This window comes from Primulina eburnea, chromosome 3 (genome assembly GCF_022965805.1).
Source record: "Primulina eburnea isolate SZY01 chromosome 3, ASM2296580v1, whole genome shotgun sequence".
NCBI lineage: Eukaryota > Viridiplantae > Streptophyta > Magnoliopsida > Lamiales > Gesneriaceae > Primulina > Primulina eburnea.
In genome coordinates, this window is record NC_133103.1 from 13,218,499 (window position 1) to 13,246,481 (window position 27,983).

Here is a 27,983-nt window from a genome sequence, read left to right on the forward strand (position 1 = left end):
ATATTTCAACGAAAGCGAACGATTCTACGCGAGAGTTATTCCTCCGTCTTCTGATATGATCTATGACAAAAACTTGTGTGAGACGGTCTCACGGGTCGTATTTTCTGAGACGAATATTTTATTTGGATCATCCATAAAAAAATATTACTTTTTATTGTGAATATCGATAGGGTTGACATGTCTCACAAATAAAAAGTCACGAAACCACTACTCTAATCTATAATCTCCTTTGTATTATTAATAAATTTGATTAATTTTAATGCCACCATTTTTTTCAAAAAAAAAAAAAACCAGTGCCACGTGGAATCCTTATTCTATAAATACAGCCGAAAACCATAATATGGTTTACAAACCCTAGAAGAAGCTTCCGCTACTCCTCCGTGAAGGTAAGCTCTCGCCACCGCCGTACTCTTTAGTTTTGCATCAGTATAGCTTTCATTCTGTTGCACTAAGAGTCGTGGAATTTGATTTTCCTTGCTGTTGACGTATAATTTTTTGAAAATTTTACCTGCTGGAAATCAACAGTTAATTACAACTTAATCGTCGATTTAGACTGTGTGTTTTTAGCTTTTACCTTTATTTAATGTTATTCAGTTGCTTCAGCTGTTATATATTACAAGATCTGCGATTTTATTGGTTTTATGTAATATTGAAGCATGCTGAAGTTTTTATTTTCTTGCTGTCCACTTTGAGGAAAATACCTCGACTGTAATGGAAATTATGAATAAAATGTTATATTATATAAAGTTCTATATTATAATAAGTTCATTACTTGATGCCTTTGCCTTTGCGAACGTATGTCCTTACTTTGTTGTGGTATTTATTTATATCGAACCATATGGATCTGGGATTTTACAAAATTCCAAATGGAAAATAAAATAAATGAAATTGAATTCTGGCAGCTCGCAGCTTGTATATATTATCCTCCAGCTACGTCGTTGAATATTTTGTTGTTTTGCTTGTTCATGAATGTTCTTCGCGTTTTCCATGAAACCGGTGCGATCAAATTTGTTCGTTTATTAAATCCATGTTCGATCGATTAAATATTGATATATATTTTGCGTGACTGTAAATGCTTCAAAGTATTTTATAAAACAGAGAAGCTTGAACTTTTCTTTTTAATGTCTATTCTGGTTGAGAGAAATTATGGAATGTTTGATTTGCATTTTTTTGGGGTTGCTAAAAAATATTAAAGTCTGGTTAAACGAGATCTTGAATTTGAATAACAATGTCTAGTATGTGGTTTTAAAGTATGTTGTGATTTGACGGCATATTTTTTTAAAAAAATCATGCACCAATCATGGTTATTAACATATGACGTCGCACTAATCTCATTTTTAAGATAGATATTTTTCTCTGATCCCCAGGATAGAATAGATACGCACTACATTCAATTGTTTTAATGTTAATATGACTTGGGGATTTACCTATGGGGTTACACTCATTTTATTGATATAATTACAGTTAATCTAAAAGGCTTTTTTCACTGAGGCATCCTTTGCTAATTGACAATGCTGTGGATGTGCTTTTATGCTTTGGATTTTTATGGTTAAAATAGAATCGATTGTGGTTCTATGAACACTTAACACGTTCTTGAATACTGACTTCTGGTGCCATCTTTTGTTTAAAGTTATATTTTCTTATGCGTCATGTTCTTCAGCTGATTTGGTCATTTTTGTACAGTTCTAGGTAATGGCTCCCAAACAGCCTAATTCAGGCCTCTTTGTGGGTTTGAACAAAGGGCATATAGTGACCAAGAAAGAGCTGGCACCTCGCCCTTCTGATAGAAAAGGGGTAAACATATTTCAGCCCTCTAAGGTGTTAATAACTGATGTGTGAAATATGTTTGCCTAGGTTCTGTATGTAAATGAAATGTGATGTTATTTCGCTGTGAATAGTGTCTCGAATCTCGAGGATACCATAATCATTGGCATTATGGAGAAGCCATTGATATAGTTTGTGTTTTTTTCGCCCTTTCCGGACAGAAAACCAGCAAAAGAGTGCATTTTGCTAGAAGTCTCATCCGGGAAGTTGCTGGATTTGCTCCCTATGAGAAGCGTATCACCGAGCTTCTCAAAGTTGGGAAAGACAAGCGGGCATTGAAAGTGGCTAAGAGAAAGTTGGGCACCCACAAGAGAGCAAAGAGGAAGCGTGAAGAGATGGCATCAGCTCTCCGGAGGATGAGGTGATTTGATCGTTTCCATTCTAATTTAATTCGGTTTCATCTTGATGGTTATTGGTTATGCTAATATAATTCTTTTGGTCATATTAGGGCTGCTGGAGGTGGTGAGAAGAAGAAATAGTCTGTTGCTCTCGATTCTACTTGCAGGCATCTGTAGCGAAAAAAAAATTTCTAGCGGTGTTATCTAGTTTGTCTGTTTTGTTAAACTTGAGTTTACATCTTGTTTGTCGTGTCACTAATGCCGTCTAAGGTTTTATTCAAGTTTTAATAAACTAGGAGGCATTTTAAATCGATTTCCCCATCTATTTTTAAAAGATAAGTTTTAACTTTTCTTGCCAAATTGCACGTAATATAGGGCAAAAACTTGTGTGAGACGGTCTCACGGATCATATTTGTGAGACGGATCTCTTATTTGGGTCACTCATAAAAAAGTATTATTTTTTATGCTAAGAGTATTACTTTTTATTGTGAATATGGGTAGGGTTGATCCGTCTCACGGATTATGATCCGTGAGACGGTTTCACATGAGACTCATTCATAATATAGAGCCCTTGTCAAGTCATACACAAAATTATTTGAAAATTAAAGAAATTCATAATATAGCGCCCTTGTCAAGTCATACACAAAATTATTTGAAAATTAAAGAAATTTATATGTTTCGTTCCGTGAGACGGTTTCATATTAGACTCATTTTGTCAAGTCATACACAATTATTTGAAAATTAAAGAAATTTATATGTTTCGGATAAGAATAAAATATATGATTACTTGAAAACTAAATATGCTGGATGTGAAAATTAAACAGCTACAAATTGAGAAAGGAGGGCATAAATTAATGTTATATTGGTTGAAAATTATTTTGGAGAAGCTGTGGCGATTTTTCTCGTGGGCCGATATAAAGCCGTATACTAAAATGGCCCAAGGCTCATACCCAATTGTGTAATAATCTACCCTAATAACATGGTGGATTTAATATCAAACAAACAAAAAACAATATCTAATTATTAAATTTTAATTTTATTTACAAAATTTATTTAATTTATATTTAAATGAATATCAAAATATAAGTATAAGAAATATAATTATGACATATGAATTAAAAATATATTTTTAAAAAAATAAAAATAAAAAAAGAGAGAGTATGAACTGAAATACCAAAAGTTAGTTATTACAATCTCTCACATTTTATAATATAACGTAGATTATTATTAATTTAATTTAATTGAATAAAACCTGAATTGTTGTTAGTTCATAAATTTTACGAGCTGAATCTCCGAGGCAACTAGGGCCAGTTTCTGAGTCTGTTTTTGCCCCCTTCTGAATCATTTTCGAAAATCAGATTATTTATTGCCGCAAATGTGATTGGTAATTTTATGCGACTTATGGTTTGTCTCTTCATGAATTTGTGTGGAATTCGTCGGGTTTTTTTTTAATATGTGTGTGTGTGATTTCCTGGAGTTTTGATTATTGATGCGAGTGTAATTGAGGAAATCAAAATTTAAGAAATTTCCTTTATTAATAAATGAGATCATTGATTTGGGATCAACTATAAATTTATGTGTATGATGGATTCAAAATTAGCCCCCGCTGTCCATTTATATGTTGACAGTCGAGTTTTTAAAATATACGAATTAATGTATTGTGTAGTTGGAAGTTTTTGCGAAAATGGATTTTCAAATCTTGTTTTATGTTATATGATGTATCTTATTAACAAAAATTTAAGATACTTCGGTCAGTTTTTCAAAGTTATACGTCAAAAATGGGTACAAATTAACTTAAATTTGAGATGGAGGGGGTTTTTTTGCTTAGAAGTGTGCTAGAAATTGCTGGTTTCTGGCTTTCGATCTCATTGGCTTTATACTTTTGTTGAGGATATTTACTTGTCCAGCTTCTTTGGCCTTTTCAATTTTGTTCTTTTAAAAAATGGCTGTGTAGTTTGACATAAAATGATCTCCATTCGGTGCAGAATTGGGTCTTGTAATCCATCACTATGTGTTAGCAGGACAATGTCCAAAGTTGCATTTATGGTAATTAATGTTTAATTTAAATTTTACCAGATAGAATGAGGGGAAACTGGAGCCTGTAGGTTTAGTAGTCCAATGGAATTACCTTCAGTTTGTGATAACTTAGAAAGCAGGAGTCAGGGTCCCGGTAGATCAGAGCTATCAGCTTTAATTCCTGGGCTTCCAGATGACATTGTTGTTTCCTGCTTGGCGAGAGTTCCTCGGAGGTACCATCCACATCTTAAACATGTTTCAAAGAGATGGAGAGAGTTGGTATGCAGCAAGGAGTGGGTTTCTTATCGACTCAAACATCATTTAGCTGAAACGTGGATTTATGCTCTGTGCATAAACAAGTCCGAGGAGCTTTGCATTTACATGTTGGATCCAAACCATTTCCAGAGGGGTTGGAAGCTCGTACATGGCCTTCCAAGTTGCTTCTTGAAGAGAAAAGGTGTGGGGTTTGAAGTGTTAGGTACGAAACTCTTCCTGTTTGGAGGCTGTGGTTGGGTGGAAGATGCCACTAGTGATGTCTTTTTTTATGATGCCCTGACGAATATGTGGAGTGCTGCTGGTTGTTTATCCACTCCAAGGTATATAAACATCCTGGTTTCTTTAAAAAGTAGTAACAATAATTCTTTCAAGTTCTACTGGCGTTATCCTGATTGTCAATTGCTGTTATTCTTAGGAGCTATTTTGCACATGAAACTTTGAACGGGAAAATATTTGCCATTGGAGGGCTTGGATCAAAATTAGGTCATACAAATTCTTGGGATTCTTATGATCCCCACACAAATTGTTGGAGTCCTCATATGGACCCAAATGTTATTCCGCATGTTGAAGATTCTCTTGTCTTAGATGGGAAGATTTATGTTAGATGTCGTTCTCAAGGCATATTGCCTCGTGCATATGCTATTGTGTACGAACCGTTTGACGAAACTTGGAACCGTGCTGATGCTGATTTTATCTCTGGTTGGTGTGGTCCTGCATTTGTTATAGATGGTGTATTATTCGTAGTGAACCAAATTACTTTAGGTGCTAGACTAATGGTGTGGCAAAAGGATCGTAGGGAGTGGATAACTGTGAGGAGATTGTCGACGCTTTTGACTCGGCCACCGTGTCGACTTGTGGCTGTTGGTAAGAAGATGTTTGTTATCGGGAAAGGACTGAGTACGGTGATGTTCGATGTTCAAGATATTAATCATGCGGATCGTGTTTTGTTGAGTTCTTCTGTTCCAGGTTTGATATCCGTCAATGACGTTATAAGCTGCAAATCTCTTGCTATTTGAGTTTCTTTTGTACATATAAACATATAATATTCAATTTTACATTTACAAATTGCAACACGTTGTGCAAAATTGTGTCGATTTGAGTCTACCGATAGTACCTCGTTTGTATGAGTTGGGGTAATTCTCTTTCTTTGAAATAACCTAGTGTACTTCACGCTTTGGATGGAATGATTTTAACTTTAAAACATTTCATGGATTACATTGAGATTAAAAATTTCTGATATTACATTAAATTCAAATATCCAAGCAAATAGTAACCTATTTCAAAATAAATAACGAGGACTCGGTTTTGTCCGCTTCTCAAATCTCAGACTACAAAAATTCCTGGTGTGGTTACTTTTTTAAGCTTGTTTCCTCTAATCAAAATCAATAAATACACATCTCCTTTAGGATCATATGGTACACAACCGACCACTTTACATCTTTATGCAGTTTAGAAAACATGTTTATATCCTTGCACCCGAAAAGTTCATCCAATACAGATAAAAACACACTGCTCGAGCATTAAGCACAACATATTGTTTACAAATAAAGATGATAGATACCAAGAAGAAGAAATAAATGTGTAATGCTAGTTCAACTAGTCCTTTTCCTTTTAAAGGCAGGATGGATAACGTCATTGGACGACTCCAATTTATCGATCCTCGCCATATATTCTTTCATCCTCTGCACGACAATTTGCATTTTAGAGGCATTAGTTGAAATCTTTTGCTTAAGAAGCTGTATCTTCTCTTCTTCCTCCCGATCCTCTCTGACTAACAAGGCCATGCTCCCTGAGTCGACAGGTCTCGCCACACCTGCACGATGGGGAAAAAGCTCCACATTAAAGAAAAAGACATCTAATGTTAAGCAGACCAAACGAAGATATGGAACACATGCAATTCATATAACATTATTCAGAAGATCAATATTAGCAAACAAGCAAGTTTACATGACATCTAATGTTAAGCAGACCAAACGAAGATATGGAACACATGCAATTCATACAACATTATTCAGAAGATCAATATTAGCAAACAAGCAAGTTTACATGACATTCAAAAAGAGGCCCCAGAAAGGAGAACAAGCAAGTATACAACCATGAAGGGACACACTTTGTTGGGGCCAGGGAATCAGCTTATGGAAAGTTTACTCAAAATTTTCAGTTTCTATGCTGAAAAAATGCAATCTTGGTTGCCAGACACCAAAATGAAAATGAATCGTTGCTCAAGTGTCAAAACTCCTTCTCGGAAGACTAAATGCTGGTACTATCAACATCTAACAAATTTCTTAAACTAATGGAGAAGCAAAAATGGGAATTTGCAGTCTCCTTCTCGGAAGACTTATATTCTGTGCTTTACATAGACCATCAAGGACCCCTAAAACTAGTCTATCACATCGCCGAGGAGCAAGTGTACACATGCTTATTTCTTCCAAGCAGAACACCACTTGTGACATGGTTCTTCAATCCGCATGCAAGAATATTTGTATATGACATGCAACTGAATAGTGGATCATGGGACCTATTCCAAATTCTCAGTCATGAAATGGAAAATGTTCCTACAAATAACCCTGGAAAATAAAAACTAGAGAAGGGGAAAAAAGAAAGTTAAGGTGTTCAAGACATTGCAGAAAAATTAAACAGTTCCCATCTTATTGCTTTCACAGAGCAAATCCCATTACCGCAATAAAACATACAGAGAAGGTAAACCCTAACAGCGAGCTAACACTCGGATCCAAAAGCACACATAAGCAAAATCAAGAAACTGACCCTGGCTATCCCCAAGTTCCGAATCCGACCCGGAAACCGTTCTAACTTCCGGGTCGGGTATCATGGGTCGCTGAGTTGATAGAAGAGAAGCAAGAGTTGTGGTGAGTTGATTGGGTAGGGAAGTTCTGTACTCCAGCACCTTTTCCGCCATTCGCTCCACTTCTTCCTCCAGCTTTGACACCTCATCTTCTTCCTCTTCTCGGACCTCTGATTCGTCGTCGTTTCGCGTTCGCATCGACATTTGAACTTCGTACCTTTTCCCTCTCAATTGAGAGAGAGAGAGATTGGTATTTGGGGGTTACATTCGGGAAATTTTGAGACGATGGGGTTTAATTTCGTTTTATGGGTCGTGGGAGGGATCAAATAATAATTTGAAATTCATGCTTTTAGTATTTACAAAAAAACTCCCTTAAGTTTACAGGTTTTGCAAGAATCTCCCAAGGTCAAATTTTCTTATGACAAAAATCATAAATTTAACAAAGCGCGCATCACGAGCGGACAAGATGGTATAAAAAAATGACAATGTTCAGTCCCACTATTCATTGCTATGGGAAAATATATTTATATTGTCAAAATTTATATACATATTTTAAGCCTACAAATATTTTAGCATGCATATGTCATATATCTGGGTATATGAATATAATACAAAATAGTTAATAAATATATATACAACAAGATTTTTTTAAAAAAAAAAAAAGAGAACACAGCTTGCAGTTGTATATATAATAAAATTTGAATTATAAAAGTTAATGCCTATTTTTGTTAAAATCTTGGTTTTTCAACTTGTTATTATGAAAATTTGTAGCCTTAGTTGCGGCTATTTTTTTCTGAATAAATTGATAATTCGCATTTGATATGGAAAAATAGAAGATAGATACACAATGCACACAGGGCAGCACGGAATCCATATTCTTGCATATATACATGTATAATATTGGAGAATACCTAATTCATGTTTTACAAAGTTAAACCAAGAAAACTGGGGACTTCCTTCTTACACGAGGTAGAAGAAAATGTCTTAACCAGGTTCTCTGCCTTCCAGAGAAGAGGTAATAGATCCATTTAGAACCTGCTTGTTACGGCGGATTGTTTTTTTCGCATGTACACGATCCTTGATTAACTCCTCGTTTCTCATAACATCCTTGATGCTTCTATTAGCCATATGGCAGAGCTCATCCAGAGCAAGCATTGGAAAGGGTTCTTCTATAAGAACACCTACCTGCGGTTAATAAAGATAAACAAAAAATTTGTGTGAAGAGACTTCACAAATTGGCAGATTTCCATGAAGTATGCGCAGTTGATATTGGTAGTAATTTACTGTAGGTTCGATCTTCTAACATTGTATCAAAAGTTGTTGTAATGATGTGTACACATAGCTCAAAAGGCACAATGCTGCTTTTGCGGCATATAGATGGTCACACATGAGAGACAATCCCCTTTAGTCATTTTATAGGACAAGGAACATAGTTGATCCCAGCAACTATGAATCGCGAGAAAGTATTTGGGTTATCCGAATACGAGAAAGTAATTGGGATTAAAATTTCACCATTTTTTCACAAATAAAAGCACGTTGAGGTAAGCAACAGGAAGGAAAAATACCTCCTCGATGCAAAATAAAGAGGCGGCACTGATAAAAGTAGCAGGCACAATGATCCAGTGACAATCATCCCAAAGTATGATGGGAAGTGTAAAATGCCAGAGGACTAAAAATCTTGAGGTTAATCTTGTGTATGAGAGAGGAATTGGTATACCGACCAGCTGTTCGCAAATCTCGATGCCTTCATGAAAACAATAAAGTTTTGTTTCCTGCAATACTATTTGACATAAAAATCGATTTGGGAAACAATTAACGATCAATTCTTTTGCTCATCCAAAATGTTGAATAAGTCCAAGTACTGCCAGCCAGAAAAGGAAAAAAGGTTTTTGAGATATGTTCCAAATTACCAAACAATGGCGCTTTGAATCCTCAATATCTAGTAACTGAAGGCTTTGAGAGATAAGTTCAATGATGCACCGAGGACGATGATTTGAACCGAGAACTATGGCTAAATCATCAGTGTGAAGTAAATTTCGAAGATCTTTGTCTATATCAGATTGATAGGTGATATGGCACTGCATCGAAGGAGTTTCTATATCATTAAGTTGTGTTTCTGACATAAACTTGATCAGTGAGTACAGGAATCAAAGCAAATATAGAAACTAAAAAATAGGAAGATTGAGTATCTAAGAAAGTTTTAGGTTCAGCCATTGTGCGATAATTTTCCAACGGGACTCAAACTATCTTGCTAGTTCTAAACGCTTTAATCATATTCGACAATGATAAAAAAAGGTCCTAGAATTTCAACAAACTCGGAGCTCATTATTGAAGTCCCAAACACGGACAAAAAAGCCCGAACTTTCTTCACAAACAATCGTGACACCGCTACCAACTATACAGAAGAGGCAAGCTGAACATACTCGACAGACAAATCTACGGAGCAGTAGGATTTCCACTTATGCAACACTACAAGTTCTAACCATTAAATAAATCTATGGGCATACCCAGACCAATGACAAATATTCAAGCAGTGATAGAGCTTCTAACCAGAGATGAGAGATGGAAAGTAAACTAAAAGATATATTTTGTTAAATTTAAAAGGACAGAAGCAAGAAAGAAATTTCAAACCTTAAGAGCAACTGGGAATGCCATAATATATTGTAAAATTGCCTTTTTTAACAGCACATCACTCGGGCTCGACACACTTGCAATCACTTGCCTAGCAAGGTCATTTGTCCCCGCAATAACCTTAGTCCAAGCCTTCTTCCCTTCCTCAAACCTCGAATACGAGGCTTCGGTTCTGAAAACCAGTAGCAGAGCCAGAGCCGGGGCTGTCAACTGATAAGGCAAAGAAGGAGCCCTCAAAATGGGGAAAAATCCCGGCAGCCATCCCATAGAAACAGCAGTATTATAGCTAGCTATAATCACCGCAAACGATGTAAACACAATAACCGGCGGTACTAATGACAAGATCACCCGCGAACTTAAGCTAGACAAGAAATGCCTCACGTGTCTTGAAGAGCTTCTGTGCTGAACCCATTTTTCATGGTCATACAAGGATTTTTTCTGCACCATACCTCGCTCTTTTATCATATCAGCCCAATCGGGTATAGCTTTAAGAATCGAGAAAAGGGTTGAATGTTGATCTGAAGAAGAGTTTGAGTTTCCTGAGGGTTGTGATGAACAGAGAAACTGCAAGGAAATTCTACGTGGTTTCTTGGAGTGGATCGGAAATGAGGGGTTGTGACATTTGAGGAGGATTATGGGGTTAAAATGGGTAGAACAAGAAGGTGAAGCATGGTTTCGAGTAGGGTTTCTCATCAGTGGGATTCAAGAACGAGGGTTGAAATGGAGAGGGGACAAAGCTAGTGTGTGAAAACTGTGCGTGTGGGAATCGGATTAGAGTCGTTACAATTAACGGTTATTGTTGCATTTTTATTTGACGCATCGTATTGTGAATATCGGTAGGATTGATCAGTCTCACAGATTAAGATTCGTTTGCATTTGCTTGGATATACATAATCTCTTCATAAAATTTCAATAACACTAATTTGTTTATAGGTGAAATGTTGATAGTTTAACGATTTTTATCTCTCAGACGAATCAATTTTACTTATATTTATAATAAAAAAATAATAATTTTTATGAATATGTATTTTTGTCTCAAGATATGCCAACATTGAAATTAATGGATCAATATATCTGATTTATTTATTAATCGTTCTCAAACACACCCAGTTGTGTGTGACTGATAATCTGGTTTATGAGTCATTCGGGTGATTAGTGGATTTGTGTTACGTAGCAATAAATAAAAGAGATGATTCGAATCAAATTTGTGTAATAAGTCAAGTTCTTATTATATTAATATAAGTTGCATGAAAGGGTCCATTGCTCAGTGGTAGAGCAATTTATTATTTATTATTACTTTCCAGTGCTATTTATTAATCAGCATTACCAGAATCAAGTCTTCTTTCTGATAGTCTATACTTGCATAAATTCTGGTTTACCCATCTTGATCTAGCCCCCCACTTTAAAGAAATAAATGTTCAAATTTATTGATAATTTCATTGAATCTTTTTCTCAATCTGTATGTATGTAATATGCCAACCCCAAGAATTATTGCCTCCGTAGAGAATATGTACAAAAATAATTTACAACAAACAATAGTCTCATACCAGCGTTGCATTTGTATTATACATGGTAAGTATCCTGCAGCAAAAACCAGAAAAATGGCAACAACACAGTTTATTTCTCAGAGTGGCCAATCTAGCCCAGTGATGAAGCTATTGATTCTATGCCCCGTTTTAGCCACCCGAGAGCAGAAAAAAGTACAGTCGCAGAATTACATATTTTTGTACACTTTTGAGCAACACGACCAAACCATACATGATACAACAGAAAGGAGAAGCAAAACCAGAATACAAGATGTTTAACTCACAACATGCTATCAGTCTTGGCAGGAAGCCGCCGGAAAAAGTTCACTGGAGGTGGTGGCAGCTTGTGACGGAACTTGGGATGCCTCATGGCATACAATCCCGCCAAGATGATCAGTAACTGGAAAGGCACAGCATATAAAACAATGGCGATCATGATACAAAATGCCATGAATATTACAGTTGCCCGGGGATCTCGCCAACTTAGCAGTGCTTGAACCCTCTCTCCTTGTGACGCTATATCACCAACAACCATTTGGATACGACCAGCCACACTTCGTAAGCGATCATACCTCATTCTTACATGCTCTGAGCCTCGTGATGTGGGGAATGTGTCGAATTCCTCGTCAAGCTCATCGGGGTGCACTGCATCAGCGAATGATAGTTTTGTGTTCATGTGAGGAGGATATCTAGGTCGGTACCGGTAGTTCCAGAGCCCGATGAGAAACAAGTAGAGAAATATTGTCGGAAGAATCAGTTCAGGGAAGCATATGAGCATCACATAGAGAACTTGGACTAAAACTGTTGTTATAGGGTTCTTCCACGCAGAAACTTCTTTCAACCATCTCCCCATAGCGAAAAGCCCATTAAAAACCGACATCAGGCGGAAAAAGTTTGCCTTACTGCGCCTCATGCTCCACAGATGTGAATTTGCATCAGTCATGTACTCGATAACTTCTTTTCTGAGAGGAGGTTCAGCTCGACTTAGCCGTGCCGCAACTATACTGACAGCTTGCTGACGTAGTATGTCGAGCTGCATCACGCTTAATGGCCTAACATAGTGCATTTTTGGCAAGAGGGGTCTTGAATATAAACTCATCATGTTTACAACCGATGTGCATGAAAATCGAATTGCCAAGTGTAGTTCTCCCATCTTCTTTATACCAGAAGGGTGGAGTACTAGTAAGGGGTAAGAATGAGTGTAAACCCTGCCAGTTTCAAGGGTCGAGATTCGAATTCTAACTTTCCCAATTTTCATGTCTCGAATACCATTCGAATCCTTGTCACCCATTTGAGCATTGTCAAAAACGCCAATTGTAATAACAGTGGCTGGATCAAAAACTTCCCAAGTGTACTGCTCGTTGTACTTTGGATTTAAGCTGTCGATAATTGTCCTGGTTCGAACCCATTTCTGACCATACTTGGCAACACAATATGTATCAGATGTACCTCGCCCAGTTCTTATTTTCATTGGAGTGAGGGCATCGGCATTCAGAATACCCAGGTCTAAGATACCAATTGGTGGCTTCCAGAGTTGTTTTGCTGTCGGTCGTAGATCACTACTATAATGTGTAGATTCATCAAGAACATGATAGCCTCCATCAAGGCAGATTCGAAGATTGATCCTACTCGAAAATTTATCTCTTTTTGGCTCCTCAATTTCAGTTGAATTTGGTTTCTGAAGGTTAAACCAATGGGAGTGAATCATTCGATCATCTGCACGTCGATCAACTGTTGAAAGTGGTATAAAAGTCCTACCAAGAACCTCGTCTTTGTTTGGACCAACATGATCTTCAACTGAAATGATCAGATGATCATCAAAGGGTTCAGCAGCAACAAACATGAATTCTTCATTCCATAAAGCATTCATGGTTTGGGATTGGACTGCCTTCGTCTTCAAAATTTGGTTCCCAATCTGTGCCTTAACTTGAACATTTGGAAAATGATTTTTTTCAAACACAACCAAGTCTTGTGCCTCGATCACATTCACCCGCACATACCACAATCTAGGGGAGTGATAGACTTTTGCACGGCTGTGTGTGGAAGGACCCGAGAGATCCACAGGACTAGCTGCATCTGAATGCCAGGCATCCGGAAAAGCCTCGTCAGCTTGTGTGCCAATCCAAACAGCAACCATCAGTTCCCCTTTCGTTTTCTCACCCTTCTCATCTTCAAGACGATACCATTCTGGAGCCAAAGGACTATCTGGTGGAACTCTCGTGGGAATCTCATGGAGATCAAATCGAACAAATCCAACAAAATCATCTTTCACCAAATTCTTATCTTTAACCACGACTTCCAAAATAGATGACTGCATTCTATCTTTTGAAAAGGTAAACACTGTGTTCCACTCTGGGTTCTGGTTTTTCTCGTAATGCCCCGTGACTCCTTTGTAGTTTCCAAGTCTCACTTCAACATAAGGGTTAAGACTCCCAGTGAGATCCATGTTAGGAAGGTCGCGAGCCTTAACGACCCGTACAAAGAGGAATTGCATGGGCTCAACTAGATCATAAACACTCTGCTGCTTATCTGAACGTATGACTCGGCCCCCAACAACTTGTCCTCCTCCAAGAAAAGGGCTCGTTTCTTTCAGTGTAAAGTCGGCAGGCTGTGAAGATAAACCCGAATACGTTCGAACAACCTGTCGGGCCTGTGATTCAAACCTCATTTCACTATTTGTGTGTACAAGAGGGGGCGGTTGCTGCTGGCTGTTTGATTTTGGAATATTATAAAATGTGTGTCTTGACCCCTTTTTGCGTTGTTTAGCCGGTAAATCCGAGACAATGTCTTCAACTTTCTGAGAAAGCAGCTCTTCATTGACAGAATGCAAGCTCGGATAAGAAGATGAAGCTATCTCAGGAGGAGGGACCGAGTTGTTCAGAAGCGAACTATCAGTTATATAAACTTTCATGCCGAGCTCCCCTTTAGCACGCGAGAAAATGCTACCTTTTTCCAGAGGGTAGTTAAAAACGACAGCATCAGAATAAGGAACGAAGGATATGCCAGTTATCCTGACCTTTCCAAGCGACGATCTGGAATTATTGGTTCTGTTGCTGTTGTATACATAAGCCTCAAGTGAGAGGTTATGCAGATCATTAGAGTTAGATACATTAAAATAGAAAGTCTCGTTCCAAAATGGGTCGAGATCCTTTTCTTTTACGGTGGTGCGGAATTTCTGACCATCAAAGTGAAGCTCCACGAACGGATTGGATGAACCTTGCCCATCTCTGGGCATAAGATTGTGGGCTCGAACTACTTCTACCGCTAGCTTGAGATTGTTCATGATTTAAGTCACCAATATCTTGATCTTGATGAAGCAGAATAAACAAAATAAGTAGCCTGCAAAAAGTAAGTGGTTCAAATTTAAAGTTTGAAAACAGCAATTACAGTTATTAGCAGCATCAAGTTGAAAACTCCAAAACGCAAAGAGAAACTACATAAAGATCATATACGTTATGATCATTAGTCAACCTCATAGTAACATAATGATCTACATAAAGATCATAGTAAAAAAAAAAAAAAAAAAAAGCGGGTCTCTTAGAGAGAGAAACTCTCCCTTCTCACTAAAATGAAAAGGAATGGCACGCTGTTGATCTTGTTCCATCATTGTCTTCGTTGAGTTATTTTGATTAACTACATCAGTGTAGGTGTTTCCTACAGGTTATTATCATCAGTCCATCATCTCTCACTCGTGATTTTAGCTCTGCGATTCAAGATTCTCGCTAGGGTTCTTCGCGATTTCCTGGATTTGCGATTTCAGTTGCTGGGTTTGTTATTCTTGCTGTTTTCTGCTTGTGGGGCTTTCTTTTACAGTTGTTGTGGCGGGGTATCTGATTACCCTGGTTTTAGCAAGTATTGTGCAATCAAAATCGAAACACTTGATTTACTGCAACCAAAGTGTTTGAACTATTGCTTCAATGAGTAATACAAGCAAAAACGCAAATTGCAGTGATGTGCAGCAAAACTCTAAAGCTTCTCTTGCTGGTTCGAATAATGAACAGAGGGTGAACGAGCAGACTGGCACTACTGAAAGGGGCTTGAAAAACTCGGATGATGTTAACATTCAGCCGGTGGAGAATATTACTACAACTATGCACAACCGGCCTGATATTCCGGAGTTACCAACCAAGAAAGCAAAAGTCTCATATGCTAGTTTGTTTAAGCACAATAGAATGGCGAATGCAGACTACAAGCTTGAATTGGTAGATACGGGCAATGATAAACTCAAGTTTGGACCCAATGATATTGATTCTATTGAGGAAACTTATGGGATTTGTCTTCTCGGATATGTGATTAGTGGAAAGCCTCCTACTGCAGCGCTATTCGATTTAGTTCGAAGGTGGGGATCGGATGTCAAGTTCCAAACACATGAGAGTGGTTGGATTGTTTTCACCTTCCCAAATGTTGAAGCAAAGGAGAAGGTGATGGGTGGTGGCACTTACATGGTTTTCGGGTATCACCTCTTTCTCAAGGAGATGCCGAAATGTTTCAGATTTAGAGAGGAGGACATGAGCTCGGTGCCATCTTGGGTCCAGATTCATGGCTTACCTCCGGACTGTTGGAACTTCAACATCTTGAGTAAAGTGTCATCTCGGTTAGGTACTCCTATACATATGGATATGCTTACCTATCAACGTAAAAGGGTTAAATATGCTCGAGTACTGATTGAAATTGAAGCTTCCAAACCAAAACTTTCTGATATGACAATTGAGCTACCGATTGGGGATGTGGTGATTAGCTTTGAGTATGAACAGGATCTAAAATTCTGCACTAACTGCCGCAAGGTAGGACATACCATGGACACTTGTGTTCATATGTCTCAACGTAATATGAATGCATCTAAGGGAGGGGCTACAAACCTTGGCAACAATACCTCTAGGGCATGTTCTAAGAGTGTTGCTTGGCGTTCTGGCCCCCCTCGGGGGCGCTCGCAACATAGAAAATCAGCTGATGCAGGACCTTCTCGTAATCCTCCTATTGTGCCGAATAAATTGCATGGGAAAGCTGCTGCGAAATCCCCTGTAAATGCTACTGCTTCTACTTCGCAAAATGATATGTTACCTACGGTGGTAGATGTAGCAAGTACACAACGGTGTAGCCCTATTGATAAAGGTAAAAAGCCGGTTATTTACGTGAATGTGGAACCAACTCTTCGAGAAGAATTCCAGACCGTGAATAACAAAAAGAAGAACAAGAAGAATAAGAAAAAGAATAATGCCGAGGAACCGAATTCTGGATTTAACAAGGATTTGGCAGTGTTCTTTCATGACATGGTAGACACACGTTCTTGTGACACAGAATATGTGGATGTGAATAATACTGACAATTCGGCTAGGTTATTTGGTAATGAAGAAAAGGGGCGGCAACCCACAATTGCCTCCAAATCTCAATGAAGCTAGCTTGTTGGAATGTTAGAGGTTTTCACAAACCTCTAAAACAAAAGAGTGCTCAATCTATTTTGGGTGCTCACAAACTTGACGTTTTTGGAGTTTTGGAATCGAAATTTGATGATAAAGCGCTCAATAGCATGTTGCGGGTTCGCTTTCGAGGTATGAATGCAATTCACAATTTTCATCTTAGTACAAAGGGCAGAATTTTTCTCCTTTGGAACCCATCTTCCGTTGATCTTGATGTTATTTGTATGAGTGATCAGTTTATTCATGTCAGAATTAATTGCCTTAAAACGAAATTTAGCTTTCTTGCTTCATTTGTTTATGGGTTCAATTCGATCTGTCAAAGAAGATTGTTATGGAAAGATTTGCTTGATATTGGTATTAATTGTCACATTCCTTGGATGGTTTTGGGGGACTTTAATAATGTTTTATCCCTGGATGAGAAACTTGGTGGATTACAGGTCAAGAATTATGAAATCAAAGACTTTGCTGATTGTGTTAATTCGTTGGATCTATCTGATCTACATCACATAGGATGCTACTACACTTGGTTGAGCCATCAGGTATGTAGTAAATTGGATCGAGTTCTTGTTAATAATTATTGGTTAACATCGAATATTTCTGCCATAGCTGAATTCGTGGCTCCTGGTTGTGTTTCGGACCACACACTGTCTATTGTTGACTTTCTCGATACAATAGCTCCTAAGAAAAAACCATTCAAGTTCTACAATATGTGGGCATTGAGTGAAAATTTTGAGAACTTGGTCTATGGTAAGTGGAGATGCAGAGGTGGTGGTACAGCTCAATATAGGCTCAAGCAAATGTTTAAATGTTTAAAGAAGCCTCTGTTATTGCTGAACCGTAACCAATTTAGTCATATCTCAAGCCGAGCTTCCATAGCAAAGTGCGCACTCGAGGATATGCAAAAATCATTGTTGATTGATGGGGTTTCGCAACCTGGTTACAAAGATGTTAAGAGGAAAGCTGAGCTCTTGTTGGAAGCTGAAAGATTATTCATTGCTCAAAAGGTAAAAATCAAGTATACGCTAGAAGGTGATCGTTGCACTAAGTTCTTCCATGATCTTGTTAAAAGAAACACAAAGAAAAATGCGATAGTGGCTCTTAAAAATTCTGATGGATCCACAATCACGGACGTCAATGACATTGCAAATGAGTTCATTATCTTCTACAAAAACCTATTGGGATCACAGATTCACACTGAACCGATTGATCGAGATTTTATTGGAGGTGGGCAGATTATTCCGATGAATATGTGGCCGGAACTCACACAACAACCTACTCGTTCGGAAGTAGATGAAGCCTTGTTTGCAATTGATAATGATAAAGCTCCGGGCTCTGATGGTTATGGTGCCTTCTTCTTCAAGAATACTTGGCATATTATTGGTTCAGATGTAGCTCGGGCAGTGTTTGAATTCTTCAGAAATGGCCGATTGCTAAAGCAGTGGAATCACTCCATTATTTCTTTAATACCAAAGATGGCGGGTGCATCGACTGTGAATGATTACAGACCAATATCTTGTTGCACAGTCTTCTACAAGATAATCTCCAAAATGCTTGTTAACAGATTGCGAAAAGTAATGGGGCACTTGGTTGATGGAGCACAAGCGGGGTTTATTGAAGGCCGATCAATCGTAGATAACATACACTTGGCGCAAGAACTCCTTCGAAAATATGCAAGAAAGCGTGGGTCTCCAAGATGTATGCTGAAAATTGATTTACAAAAGGCGTATGATTCGGTGGATTGGAGTTTCTTACGGCAAGTCCTTGTTGAATTCAATTTTCCATCGGTTTTTGTCAGGTGGATTATGGAATGTGTCTCAACAACTTCTTACTCGATCGTGATCAATGGACAGTTTCATGGGCATTTCGAGGGCCGTCGAGGGCTTCGCCAAGGTGATCCTCTTTCACCTTATTTATTCACTTTATGCATTGAAATCCTTTCTCGTGGATTCGGTTTTCACCCTAAGTGCCGCAACTTGGGTATAACCCATTTAGCTTATGCAGACGATCTATTACTATTGTCGAGGGGTGATGGTTATAGTGTTGCTATGCTCATGAGTTGTTTGAATAAGTTTGGTAATATGGCTGGGCTCAGAGTGAACCTGTTAAAATCTAATGCTTACATTGCAAGTGTGACAGATACAGTTAGACAAGAAATTCTTGACATTACAGGCTTCACTTGCGGGGATCTCCCCTTTCGTTATTTGGGAGTACCCTTTGCTTCGAAATATCTTCGTGCGGCGGACTTTAGCATTCTGGTGGATGCAATTTCGGGTAAGATAAATTCCTGGCCTCGACAGTCGCTTTCTTATGCAGGGAAGCTTGAGCTTATCAGGTCAGTTGTTCAGGGTGTTGGGTGTTACTGGTTATCTATTCTACCGCTTCCAAGTTGTGTTATCGATAGTATATACTCCAAGTGTCGGAGTTTTGTCTGGACGTCCAAGCATCCACCGATCGCGTGGAGTTCACTTTGTAAACCAATTGAAGCGGGTGGATTTGGGTTGAAGAATTTAAAGGCATGGAACAAAGCTTTGTTGGCAAAAACATTGTGGAACATTCATATCAAGAAAAACTGCCTTTGGATCAAATGGATAAATCATGTTTATTGCAATTCTGCTGATGTGTGGAGTTGGGGATGGTGCAGAGACCATTCACCACTCATCAAACAGGTTATTGCAATCCGAGATGAGATACTAGCTGCGCATGGATCTAAACATTCTGCGGCTAGGGCATTGGAAAAATGGTTCGGTTGTTCGAAGGGCCTATCAGGAGCGTATGATTTCTTCGTTGGTAGATGGGTAAATTGGCCTTGGAAACCTATAGTGTCTAAGCAATGCATACTGCCGAAACATAGGTTCATTTTGTGGTTGCTTGCACATCGGAAGTTGCTTACTCGAGATAGATTGGGTTACTTAAGTGATAAAGCGTGTGTTCTATGCAATACCGATGATGAATCTGCCAATCACTTGTTCTTCAGATGCAAGCTATCTGATGCAATCTGGACTGCTATTCGATCTTGGCTTGGAATGAAAAAGTTGATGGGCTCTCCTACATCGATCCTTGCGGCGTTCAGGGGAGTTTATCGTGGTAGCTCGAGCTTGAATAAGATGAGGTGTGTGGCGCTGGCTGCAACTGTCTATCATATTTGGAGCATAAGAAATAGGGTCATGTTCGAGAATGAAGTGCCGAATATTGTTGGAACAATCGCGAAGATAAAGATTCATGTTTTAAGAAGCCTACCAAACTCGATAGACATGATGGATAATTTACTGTGACTGTTGGTTCATCGTTTAAATTGCGTTTTATGTTTTCTATGATTGTAGTTTGCCCTAGTGTGGTTTAGATCGCTCTTTATGATTCTCCTGGGTATTCCCAGTGTATTTGTACTAGACATCTCTTTTACCTAATTTTAATGAATTTTCATTAAAAAAAAAAAAAGATCATAGTAACGTTTCCCGTTAATTATTATAGATTTCAAGTTCACGGGCCGTCTAAATAAATAAAGTATGAATTTAAAATTTCACATATAGTTAAAAATAAAAATATAATCGAAATCCATGTATTTCAAATTCATCTCCGAATGCAACAAAAAATTATCCCGTAATTTCAGAATTCAGATCAAACCACAAAAAGCAACTGATCGAATAACACGAAAATCAGCCCTTTGACACACTGTTTTTATACAATGGATTTTCAGTCAAAGATCAGCCATGAGTAATGTATTTTGGAAGCCTCAATCTAAATTTCCCAATTTTGTTCAATAAATCTGAGAATATACCTCCACCACTGAAATAAAATTCTAATCTTTTCAAGACCAACATTTTAATAGAATAAACATTATGAAAATACCATAAAAAATAAATCAACTTTATCTACACACACCATTATCGAAACTGGAATCTACACAACAGACAGGATAAACCCAAAAAGAAAAACAACACACAACATGATACCGTTGTCGTACATAAAAAAAAACACAGAGGAAAAAAGTTACCTTTCCCAAGGTTTACACAGCTTCTGAATATTCTTAATGAGAATCTTTGATTCTGGGACTTTAGGCGCAGCTAAAACGAACAAAAACTGATGGTATAAAACAAGAGATTGATCATAAAGACCACAAGGGTCAGTGGTGGAAAAAGAAACGGAGACGGAAGAGTGACGAAGACGTGGGAAATTGAAAGTTTCAAGGAAATTGAACAAAGATTATATGCCAATCTACATATATAATATACAAGGTTGCACACTCTATAAAAGATGAAAAAGAAGTCCCACGAAGAGGCAAAATCAAGGAAAGACGCTAGGAAGAAGAGAGGAATTAGCTATTCGTATGTAAAGGAATGGTGGCTGATTGGTTCATGTTTTCTTGCGTTTACTTGGTATGCTCACGTTTACTTGAATTAAAACGCGCACGTCATTTTATCAACACTAGTGTAGTGCATGTTCGAAATATAATTATAAAAAATAATAAAATATTACTTTGATATATAAATTAAAAATTAAATAAAAAAATAAAAATATATATATATATAAGCAAAAATTGAACTCACAAACTTTATATTTTAGAAATAAAGATTCTATCTACCAAACTACATGTGACTTGTATTAAAATTTTAATATTTTATTGATATATATAATTCTAAAACTGATAATGACGTCAAAAGTTGATTACTTTAATTGTCTCAAACTTAATAAAAATATTATAGATAATATGTTTTTAATATTTAATTTGAAAAATATGTGCGTTTGTATAGTATATAATGTATTGTCCAATTTAAATATATTAAAATGTTTTTATAATATAATAATCTTTATTAAATTATTTTACTTCTTATTTTCGTTATCCATAATTAAAGTTCAACGCTTTTATAAAAAAAATAGAAACACTATTTCTGCAACCAAATGAATGCACGTATGTTATATGGAAGTACAAACTACTCATACATGAATCCCTTTCGCCCAAAAATGCCTTATTTATTTAAGTAGGAATGATCACGTGCGATGTATGTAGGTGATTAATACTGAAAAATATTATAACAAGATTTAGATAATTTTTAACATTGTTTGAATAACATATTGTTTATGAGTATTTACTAATCTAAATATATCAAAATACAATAAATAAAAATATACCATGATGATAAATCAAATATATTCACTTATTTATATAAAAAAATTCAATTTACATGATTATAATATAATGACAGCTCTCTCAAATTAACAAAGATATTTTTCATCCAAATATCATTCACAGTGAAAAACAATAAAAATAAAATTAAGAGAATAGTAATTTTTACTAAAACCAAAATCATAATGTATTTAAATGGAGTGCATATATTGACTGTCAAATAAAATTCTCTTAATTAATTAAATTATCATAATTATGTTAAAATAAAACCCATAAACTTGTTAATAAGTTAAATATTAATTGTGTTTTTGCTAAATTTTAACTCCTTGCGAATTTGTTTATCTTTTTCTTTCTTAGAATAGATATTACACATCAACTCAAATATTTTAAATGGTATAATAGCTCAATCGTCATGATTCGATCGATGTATCCAACAAGGACAATTATTGCAATCCAACAATATCAATAATTACAAAAATGAAATATATAAGAATCGATCTCATGACTTTGAATCTTATATATACCAATTGTAAGATCATGTATTTGCCGCTTTACCAAAAGTTATCACCGTGTTAACGATGCAACATTAATTAAAATCGTAAAACAACTCAAACATCACATTTGAATTGTTATACATTACATAAACACTTATTGCACCAAATAAATATGATATAATTGTTATTTTACATTCTAAAAATCATTTTTATAAATCAAATTTATTCTCACTAATCAAATAATTTCATCGACCACAAAGTAGTTTTAATTAGTAGTAATAATTTAAACACAAATATTAATTGTTAGGGTGACCACTCTATATAATCATCTATGCTTCATTAAGTTGCAATCATAGTAATAATATATGGTAAACATAACTTAGTTAATTTAATAAGTGAATAATATTAAATAACAATTTTGTTATTTTGAAATATGAAAAGTAGTTTTTTATATATATATATATATATATTCATCATATATAATGATAAATTAATTAATATGTAGAAAAGAGAAAAAAATTATTTTTTATGTATATAATTTCATCATATACAATTAGAAATTAATTAATAGGTTGAAAAGAACAAACAAGATAACACATCAATATATTATATATGATGATTTCGTAATAGAATAATGCTAATATAATCATACTTTGTATTATGTTTAGAATACAATTAAAAATTGATAATAAAATATATAATAATAGAAACTTTAATTTTAAAAACATTATTATCAAAAATATTATCATAATACATAATGAATCATAAATGAAATCACTAAATTATTGAGTAATTAATATTTAATTATTATTTAAATCAATTTATAAAAGAAAAGAAAATATGAGATATAAATTTTAAATATTCATTAGTAACCATGAAAAAATACAATAATTTTAGTAACAAATTTTAGTTAGCAACAAAGAAAAATCATGGGTAAATTGATAAATTCAATATATATTAATATTCAAAAACATTTAAGATAGATAATAAATTATAAAAGAACCAATGAAAACAATTATTGATTTAATTTGCTGCATTAAATGAATAAAGGTATATTGAAAAATTCACAATTAGAAGTTATATATTTATAGGTAAGTTAGATATGTTAGATTTATTGCATAAATATGATATCGAAAGAATACAAGGTGGACGTGGCCTACTAAAGTTAGAAATAAAATATCTTGCTAAAACTAAATATAATAAAAAATAAAGAAAATGTTTTGTCGACAACGAACATGCGTCGGCTCCGACGAAATCAATCAACTTCATACCAAACATCACCTCATTTGATAATGTATTAGCGGTTTGTGGAGTACAATGAATGGTTCATATGAAAAACAGATAAAGAAGAAGATTTAAAAATAATAAAAATAATAAAAATAATAAAAATAATTGAGAGTTATCAATTTTTAAATTAAAATGATGTTAAATTTTAGCATACGATAGATTAGATTATTGTTACCATGAATATTGAAAATAATTGAGATACGATTTTAAATTTGCCAGGTTGAGTAAAAAAGAACGTATATAATAATTTTGATTTAACTTGCCAAGCGACCACGTCCACTAGGCAAAGCTTTTTGACAAGGATAGATATATGACCAAATTGGTTATATCATTCCATCAAAAATAAAAATAAAAACTGGTAATTACACATTATTAATTAAAAATAAATAAATAAATAAATTCCACATGTATCACGATGCCTAAAAGATTGGGGGAAATATAAATATTCATTCATATGAAATAAATAAAACATTTCTATATATTAGAGCATCCACAATGGTGAATATAATACATGCCACATCATCCAAATATTCTCTCCATCTAAATATTCATCACTGCACACCATTGATTTGTGTGTCAGAGCAATACCCGATTACAAATTTGTAACAGGATATTGCAATATTTTTTTTTATTTTTTCAAACCAGCGTGAGTTTCACGCTGACTTGAGACACGTGCGTGCATTGCACTCGCACGTTAAAACCTGTAGTGGACAATTAAATGGAATCCGAAATCGACCAAGCTTGGGTCCACGAAATAATTGGTCGACCAAAAACATTGGTCGACCAACAATTGATCGACCAATTGAAATGGTCGACCAATTGTTATAATTTTTTTAATTTTATTAATATTTATTTTGTTCAATACAAATATAACACTAAATAATAGATGAAAGTAATTAAAGTGGTTAAATGATTTTATTTAAATTAAAATAAAATATTAACTAAAGTGATAGTGGGACTCATGAATATTTGGCTGGTGAGATATTTGATTGTGAAATATGAGATATTTGAGTAGAGAAATATTTGATTGATGATGTGGATTATGGGGTCCACAAATATTCGAATGAAATATTTTTCTTATTGTGGATGTCTTTAGACATTTTTATTTAGAACTATATGTTTAGAAGAGGATTTGTTCAAATTTCAAAATTTTTTTTAAGAAATGTTACAAAAATAAAAAAAGTTAAGGATGTGCATGTCCTTGTCTTTGTTTGAATTGAGACAACTTTTCTTGGCCCAATTCCCAAGAGAAAACTTTGAGACAAGAATCAGACTGTCTAAATTGAACTATTCTGCACAATCGCATGCAAAATACCAGATATCATGGTAAACTCAAAATTCAAAATATATGAAATGGGGATGAGCATTGAATCTTCAGAAATTTAAAAACCTAACAAATTATATCTCCAGAAACATTTGGTTTCATAAACTAAACTAGAGGAAACTAAAGCCCAGAGCTTTGCACTAAAAAATTGCAGGATACAAGTTATAGACATCGGTGTGCTCCAAGAAACTCATGTCATTGTTACTAGGAAAGTCCAAAAGTAGCTGCAATGCAGATTCAGATGAATCATCCTCCAATTCATTTGAGGTTGAGGAATTTGATATTTGCCAAACTTCGTTGTTGCATGATTTGCACTCTGTGTCGTGGAAATTAGCTGCAAAAAGCCCAGCTTCGCTAGTGGTTCCAGATGTAGACCCGTACTTTGTTGATGGAGAAGAGACTACAACTGGAGAAACAATTTCCCCCTCATTGTGAAACTTCCGAAACGTTTCTCCAACCTCCGAATTCCACAGACGTAGGAAAAAGTCAGCATCTGATTTTAGAGAAGATGACTGAATATTTGAGAGTGGAGATTCTTTGGAGAGGCGAGCTTCGGCTTCGAGCCTTGCACCCTCCCATTGTGCCATGTGACTTGTAGAAGGAGAGGCTGGGATTCTTTTATGTGAACCATTGGGTGTCGAGGAGGGCTCGTGAGTTTGAGGGTCGATGCCCATTTGGAGCAATCGCTTCTTCAGATGAGTGTTCCACAAGTTCTTGATCTCGTTATCTGTCCTACCGGCTAGTTGGGACGCAATGGCAGCCCATCTGAATCAATAAAGACCAAAATCAAAACATTCATCACTTTAAAAAGTGCACTGCATGTCAATTTGGTCAGGTTTGCCGTTTGAAGAAAGTTCGAGCTCGTGTATTTCTTTTTGTACATATAGTGTCTTTGGTTTGAATGGCTCATCATAGGACGAGCTAAATTTTAGGACTGTTTTAAATTTAATTATATCGGTAATATATGCAAATGCAATATTGTAGAAAATGCTAGCTAAAAACCTGTTTCCAAGGATGCCATGCAACTGGATGACAAGCTTCTCCTCTTCAGCACTGAAGGGACCTCGTTTGATGTCTGGCCTAAGATAGTTCGTCCAACGTAACCGACAACTCTTTCCACAGCGAAAAAGACCTGTAATCGAGGAAACAAACCAGTCTTCCATTAACAGTAAGGGATTTCGAAGATGTTAAATTTATTAAAAGGCATGGAAATGATGCACCATAAACGAGCTCAAATGAAATCCAACTTCTGTAAACATACCTTTTTTTAATAAATGCAAGTTATCTCAACCAAAAACATAGCAAATTTCCTACCCTAAACTAAATTCTTGGTCATGATACTGGGTACCAAGGACATTATAATTTAGTTAAATGCGGCCATATACATAAAATACATGCATTGCATTCGAAAGTCCTTCACAGTCTACCGATTTTAGCATCTTCACTTCTCACTTGCATCAAATTTCAGCCATCACAGAATCGTAATCCTTTCAGACCTATTTCATATTTGCATCATTCATCTTGGTATTTTGATAGAAGCAGAGTAGCTGAAGTAATGAAAAGAAAATTTTGCTCACAGAATACAAAAAAAAAAAAAGAAAAAAAAAGACCCTACTTTTAACCTTCTATGCTTATACAATGCAACACATTAAAACACTACTCACGGAGGATCAGTTAAAACTGAAAACCTCACATAAATTTGATTATGAAACTGCCATTGAAATAAACAATCTGCTACTGGGCCAACTCAAGACTTGGGTTAATACTGAGTTAATTTGTTCACCAAAGAAAGATGACCATTTTCTTGAAATGAAAATAACCAAGCAACACCTGCGAGCTTGGGGAGAGAACGCCAACTGCCGTGGCCATTCTTTTTGATATATTCGACCAATTTACCGTCTTCTTCGGGAGTCCAAGGCCCTTTCTTCAATCCCTTCTTATCACAACAAGGAGCTCTCCCCATCAAAAAAACACACACACAGATACACGTTTCGTAACACTAGTTTTTTCCCACTATCCCCAGCAATGAAAAGAAATTCAAGTGTCTTTGATTAAGCTTAAAAGATTATTCAAATGAAAAGACAATTTCAGAGTAATACAGGGATAACAAAACACAGTGCTCTGCCCATCAAGAAAGCATGCGAAAATACACCTTCCCGTGTCCCGTTTTTTCCCATTTTCTCCACAATTCTGAACAGAAGACACCAAAAAACAAGAAAATGCAAGTCCTGAAGCTTCAAAGATTACGTCAAAAAAAACACTTGTAGAGTCATCTGGAGATCAAAACACAGACACACACACTTACTCTTCCCACAACCGGTTCTTTCCCCCCTTTCTCCCCACAGGCCACAATGATGGACAGAAGTGAAGTGAACAAAAGAAACAAGAAAATGCAAAACTTGAAAATTATAAGTTCACTTTTCTTAAAAATTCAAAATGAGTTGCAAAAACGAACAAAATCAAAGAGAACGAAAATTCCAGAATTGAAGCTGCAAAAGATAACGTGAAAAAGACATTCAAGAATGCTTTTACAGATCGGAGTGGCGGCAACTCAGCCGGCAATGCATCTAATGCTACCACTCACAATAATTTATAGCTACATAAGTAGTAAGCTTACACAATAAATACTGTGTTTTTAATATAATTTTCAACAAGAAGGACGAGGATATTGAATGATTGATTCAATGGAACAAGAAATTCGCATATTTATTGCGGACACTGTTGTTCCCTCACCTTCAGGTATCTCATCAATTTATTTCGTCAATGCCCATAAATTAAGGATCATGGTCATCATCACATGAACTTTCCTTCCTCTTGCAATATTTTAGGTGAATTACTGAACTTAACCAAAGCTCAAATCAAGATACTTTTTTTTTCTGTACATATTTATTAACCTTATTTTGTTTTGTCTCAACTACAGGAAGT

At 35.9% G+C, this 27,983-nt stretch overlaps 6 protein-coding genes across 12 annotated transcripts in view; 2 read left to right on the top strand and 4 right to left on the bottom strand.

Moving 5' to 3' along the window:
- Positions 1 to 7,559, bottom strand: part of LOC140826601 (uncharacterized) — a 54,638-nt gene extending 47,079 nt beyond the window's left edge. The window contains exons 1-2 of one of the 2 annotated variants that reach the window (XM_073189033.1): positions 7,221 to 7,542; positions 5,837 to 6,267 (exon numbers count right to left, since the gene is read on the bottom strand). In XM_073189033.1, coding sequence (XP_073045134.1) covers positions 6,047 to 6,267; positions 7,221 to 7,461 — 462 coding nt within the window. In that variant the 5' untranslated portion in view covers positions 7,462 to 7,542 and the 3' untranslated portion in view covers positions 5,837 to 6,046. Of the gene's footprint in view, positions 1 to 5,836; positions 6,268 to 7,220 lie in introns of those variants that run through there. The other variant, XM_073189035.1, reaches the window with a different exon arrangement.
- On the top strand, positions 270 to 2,475 carry LOC140826590 (large ribosomal subunit protein eL36y-like). Its single transcript, XM_073188999.1, has 4 exons — positions 270 to 386; positions 1,684 to 1,794; positions 1,986 to 2,185; positions 2,273 to 2,475. Exons 2-4 carry the CDS (start codon positions 1,693 to 1,695, stop codon positions 2,301 to 2,303), a joined length of 333 nt encoding a protein of 110 aa, XP_073045100.1. The 5' UTR covers positions 270 to 386; positions 1,684 to 1,692; the 3' UTR covers positions 2,304 to 2,475.
- LOC140826598 (F-box/kelch-repeat protein SKIP4-like) lies at positions 3,368 to 5,558 on the top strand. 3 transcript variants are annotated; one of them, XM_073189026.1, is made up of 3 exons: positions 3,368 to 3,480; positions 4,243 to 4,774; positions 4,870 to 5,558. In XM_073189026.1, exons 2-3 carry the CDS (start codon positions 4,281 to 4,283, stop codon positions 5,468 to 5,470), a joined length of 1,095 nt encoding a protein of 364 aa, XP_073045127.1. In that variant the 5' UTR covers positions 3,368 to 3,480; positions 4,243 to 4,280; the 3' UTR covers positions 5,471 to 5,558. The 3 variants fall into 3 exon arrangements, with proteins under 3 accessions (XP_073045127.1, XP_073045125.1, XP_073045126.1); XM_073189024.1 differs by having other exon boundaries at positions 3,421 to 3,546; positions 4,239 to 4,774; XM_073189025.1 differs by having other exon boundaries at positions 3,450 to 3,546.
- Positions 7,560 to 8,085: 526 nt separating the features above from the next.
- Positions 8,086 to 10,679, bottom strand: LOC140826603 (voltage-dependent chloride channel 1, chloroplastic-like). Of its 2 annotated transcripts, XM_073189037.1 has the most exons (4): positions 9,889 to 10,678; positions 9,168 to 9,335; positions 8,823 to 9,029; positions 8,089 to 8,442 (listed from the first exon to the last, which is right to left on the bottom strand). In XM_073189037.1, exons 1-4 carry the CDS (start codon positions 10,579 to 10,581, stop codon positions 8,242 to 8,244), a joined length of 1,269 nt encoding a protein of 422 aa, XP_073045138.1. In that variant the 5' UTR covers positions 10,582 to 10,678; the 3' UTR covers positions 8,089 to 8,241. The 2 variants fall into 2 exon arrangements, with proteins under 2 accessions (XP_073045139.1, XP_073045138.1); XM_073189038.1 differs by lacking the exon at positions 9,168 to 9,335 and having other exon boundaries at positions 8,086 to 8,442; positions 9,889 to 10,679.
- A 718-nt stretch (positions 10,680 to 11,397) lies between these two features.
- Positions 11,398 to 21,200, bottom strand: LOC140826604 (FT-interacting protein 3-like). Of its 2 annotated transcripts, none has more exons than XM_073189040.1 (2): positions 20,823 to 21,200; positions 11,398 to 14,721 (listed from the first exon to the last, which is right to left on the bottom strand). In XM_073189040.1, the coding sequence occupies exon 2, from the start codon at positions 14,695 to 14,697 to the stop codon at positions 11,695 to 11,697; it is 3,003 nt and encodes a 1,000-aa protein (XP_073045141.1). In that variant the 5' UTR covers positions 14,698 to 14,721; positions 20,823 to 21,200; the 3' UTR covers positions 11,398 to 11,694. The 2 variants fall into 2 exon arrangements, with proteins under 2 accessions (XP_073045141.1, XP_073045140.1); XM_073189039.1 differs by having other exon boundaries at positions 11,398 to 14,753.
- A 3,918-nt stretch (positions 21,201 to 25,118) lies between these two features.
- On the bottom strand, positions 25,119 to 27,976 carry LOC140826605 (transcription factor MYB17-like). 2 transcript variants are annotated; one of them, XM_073189042.1, is made up of 4 exons: positions 27,792 to 27,976; positions 26,889 to 27,248; positions 26,061 to 26,190; positions 25,119 to 25,823 (listed from the first exon to the last, which is right to left on the bottom strand). In XM_073189042.1, exons 2-4 carry the CDS (start codon positions 27,019 to 27,021, stop codon positions 25,199 to 25,201), a joined length of 888 nt encoding a protein of 295 aa, XP_073045143.1. In that variant the 5' UTR covers positions 27,022 to 27,248; positions 27,792 to 27,976; the 3' UTR covers positions 25,119 to 25,198. The 2 variants fall into 2 exon arrangements, with proteins under 2 accessions (XP_073045143.1, XP_073045142.1); XM_073189041.1 differs by having other exon boundaries at positions 27,364 to 27,976.
- Between the last annotated feature and the right edge of the window lie 7 nt (positions 27,977 to 27,983).

Bases quoted from the DNA above. Each gene is read 5' to 3' on its own strand.
- LOC140826605 (XM_073189042.1), bottom strand. From the start codon at position 27,021: ATGGGGAGAGCTCCTTGTTGTGATAAGAAGGGATTGAAGAAAGGGCCT. The intron at 26,191-26,888 runs GTGTTGCTTGGT...CCTCGATTACAG, and splicing joins TTCTCTCCCCAAGCTCGCAG to GTCTTTTTCGCTGTGGAAAG. The intron at 25,824-26,060 runs GTTTTTAGCTAG...TTATTGATTCAG, and splicing joins CATGGCATCCTTGGAAACAG to ATGGGCTGCCATTGCGTCCC.
- LOC140826604 (XM_073189040.1), bottom strand. From the start codon at position 14,697: ATGAACAATCTCAAGCTAGCGGTAGAAGTAGTTCGAGCCCACAATCTT.
- LOC140826598 (XM_073189026.1), top strand. From the start codon at position 4,281: ATGGAATTACCTTCAGTTTGTGATAACTTAGAAAGCAGGAGTCAGGGT. The intron at 4,775-4,869 runs GTATATAAACAT...TGTTATTCTTAG, and splicing joins GGTTGTTTATCCACTCCAAG to GAGCTATTTTGCACATGAAA.
- LOC140826603 (XM_073189037.1), bottom strand. From the start codon at position 10,581: ATGAGAAACCCTACTCGAAACCATGCTTCACCTTCTTGTTCTACCCAT. The intron at 9,030-9,167 runs GTAATTTGGAAC...ATAGTATTGCAG, and splicing joins ATTCAAAGCGCCATTGTTTG to GAAACAAAACTTTATTGTTT. The intron at 8,443-8,822 runs GTATTTTTCCTT...TATTAACCGCAG, and splicing joins CTTTATTTTGCATCGAGGAG to GTAGGTGTTCTTATAGAAGA.
- LOC140826590 (XM_073188999.1), top strand. From the start codon at position 1,693: ATGGCTCCCAAACAGCCTAATTCAGGCCTCTTTGTGGGTTTGAACAAA. The intron at 1,795-1,985 runs GTAAACATATTT...CTTTCCGGACAG, and splicing joins GCCCTTCTGATAGAAAAGGG to AAAACCAGCAAAAGAGTGCA. The intron at 2,186-2,272 runs GTGATTTGATCG...TGGTCATATTAG, and splicing joins TCAGCTCTCCGGAGGATGAG to GGCTGCTGGAGGTGGTGAGA.